Source organism: Capricornis sumatraensis, chromosome X (genome assembly GCF_032405125.1).
Source record: "Capricornis sumatraensis isolate serow.1 chromosome X, serow.2, whole genome shotgun sequence".
Classification (NCBI taxonomy): domain Eukaryota; kingdom Metazoa; phylum Chordata; class Mammalia; order Artiodactyla; family Bovidae; genus Capricornis; species Capricornis sumatraensis.
The window spans coordinates 42,930,789-42,933,349 of NC_091092.1; the positions used below are offsets into that span (position 1 = coordinate 42,930,789).

At 45.0% G+C, this 2,561-nt stretch overlaps 1 protein-coding gene across 1 annotated transcript; it reads left to right on the forward strand.

Annotated features, from left to right (window-relative positions):
• The first annotated feature begins 299 nt into the window (after positions 1-299).
• Positions 300-479, forward strand: ETDB (embryonic testis differentiation homolog B). The gene has a single exon (XM_068963123.1). It carries the CDS (start codon positions 300-302, stop codon positions 477-479), a length of 180 nt encoding a protein of 59 aa, XP_068819224.1.
• Positions 480-2,561: the final 2,082 nt, after the last annotated feature.

Genomic DNA, 2,561 nt, shown 5'->3' on the forward strand with positions numbered 1-2,561 from the left:
AGAAGTGATGTGGAGCACAGGTTCTAGAAACAGGCTTGATTAGTTCCAATCCCAGCTCTGTGTAACCTTGGACAAGTTAGACGAGACCACAAAGCAATCTCTTATCAGTACTGCCGGTAACATGTGTGTGTGTGTATGTGTGTGTGTGTGTGTGTGTGTGTGTGTGTGTGTGTGTGTGTGTGTGTGTGAGATTGTGAAGGGAAGAAGCCCCTGGGTCCACTGGATTCAGTGTATTTCATCATCTTTTTCAGGCCTTCTCCGTTGTGCTCTCTTGCTGAAGACTGTGGCATCAACCATTCATGGATAAAGGAAGCTCTGACGTCAATCCTAATACACGTACATCAACTAACAAGAAGGAAGAAAAACACCCAAAATCCCGCAGGGTCTCCCAAAATGTGCTGATCTTTTTACTTGATAGGCAACTGGGGAGGAACAGAAGTGACGTGGATTTGTCCAGGTGGGTGTGGATGCTGACATAAGCCACACCCAGGGTAGAGTTGGCTATTGCCAAAAAGTCATAATATCTACTTGCTTATGCATGCCCATAATTTTAGAAAAAAAAAAGCAAAAAAATGTGGAATAACACACTCCTTTGTTTCAGCTGTTAAAATAAAAGCTGAGTTTTCACCCCTTTTGACTCAATATGTGTTAATGCTGATACAGTTTTCCTGGGTTACACTGGAGGGGGGATTCTGTTCATCCTAACAGTCTATGCAGAGGCTCTCAGACATAGCAGAGATGGTGAGATCACACTGCATGTCCGATTTCTTTCACCTTTAATTCAAAAAAAAAAAATCAAGAGACATTATATAGTTCTAAGTCACTCAAGGACCCAAGACTCCTGTCCCCTAGGCCTTTTGGAAGGACACTCACTGTGTTGCATTCTAAAACCTGTTTGCTTATCCTGGTGAGAAGACACTGTTTAAGAACAGGCCATAAGGTGGGGGGGGTGGTGGCATTTAAGACAGTCTTTTTAAAATGTTGATGTTCATGAGAATATCATTTAAATATTCTGCAGCATCAAATCGTCTTTGTTGGCTCTATTTACTATAAAAAAAATCACAACACAAGGCATTTAAAAATGGGAACACATATTCAGAGCTTTCTAATGGTACTACTTGTCATTGTTCCCAAAGAAGTGGAATCCTCAGGTCCCTTATCTGCACCATGTGAAGTACACCTGTTCAGGCCACAGCTGGGTGAACAGAATCCATTGGACTGAAGTGATGTCAGCGAAGATAGCTCCTCAAGAGATGTGCTGGGAAAACCATGATGCCCACTGGGGTACATTGGAAATGGGAGATTGGGAAATTGGGCATTCAGAGTGGGAGCTAAGCTAAGAGGAAGACAGGATGAGCTGAGAGGCAGGAGCTGTTGGGGTGTGGGAAAGCCTGCTAACCAGTGAGATGTTCGGCTGGACTCTTGCCCTTGTTGGACTTGACAGACTCCCCAGAACGATTGGTATCCATACTGCACATCTCCCAAGGGTGGTCTGACTATCCATGGAGGACTGACGGCTGACAAGGGCACCACATGTACTCATGTGACCTCCGACTTCTCACCCACGGAGGGGCAGGATATGGACTCACATAAGAGTCTAGGGGGCTTCAAGCCCAGAGAGGCCCTCCTCACATTCAGAGATGTGCTGAGTTTAAAAGAGGCAAATATCCCTTATGTACTAGGAGCATGAGCTCTCAAGATGTCCACTTGGAGGGCTTGATTTGTTTCTCCAGAAGTCAGAATCACAAATACGAAGTTCAAAAAAAGAAAAGGGTAGAAAATATGAAATTCAAAAAGGTTGGCAGAAAGAGAGAGAGTCAGAGAGAGAGACAGAGAGAGACACACACACACACAGATATGGCTGGGATCCTCCTAAAGGAGTTTCTACCATGAGATGTTTGCAGAGGCTATATGCAGCTTTAACAGAGGATCAGGGTGCAGGTGAGGCTCAGGGACTAGGCTAATTGGAGAGTGCTTCATACAGTGCCACAGAGAGACATACTGTCTCCTTAATTTCTGCATGCTGCCTCTCCTTGGCCAACGTATCTGCTAGCCAGAGAGAGAGAAAACCATGGTAACAGCAGTCTGTGGATGTCAGCCTTCTGGAGCACAGAGCAGTGGAGAGAAGGGAATAGGATTTATCTGGGTGGACAAACAGAATAAACAATCCTCCACTTTTTCCACAGGCAGCATCTACTGTTGGTTTGCTCAGATGAAGGAACACTTTGCCCAACATAGCCACCTTATCACTGAAAGGTGAGATAAATTTGGCCATTATCCTGCCTGGAAGCTAAATTATAACCTTAGTGGCCAGCTGTCAGTTTTGTAACCCAAAGACCCAAAAACAGATGGTTAACGATCCACCGACCAGGGAGTACTTAGGGCTGGTTCACCCTGCTACCCTGACTCCCCCATGGAGAACTTAAATGAGAAGGAGAGGCTCTCAGCCCAGATGGAGAGGGGCAGGAACCGGGGAAAGAGAGCACAGTGGGGACAAAAGGTCCCTCAATATCATATATTCCCTGTATACATATATTTCCAGATATATTATATTTAAGTTG

What these genes read in the sequence shown, in the direction of transcription:
- ETDB (XM_068963123.1), top strand. Translation starts at nt 300, where the DNA reads ATGGATAAAGGAAGCTCTGACGTCAATCCTAATACACGTACATCAACT.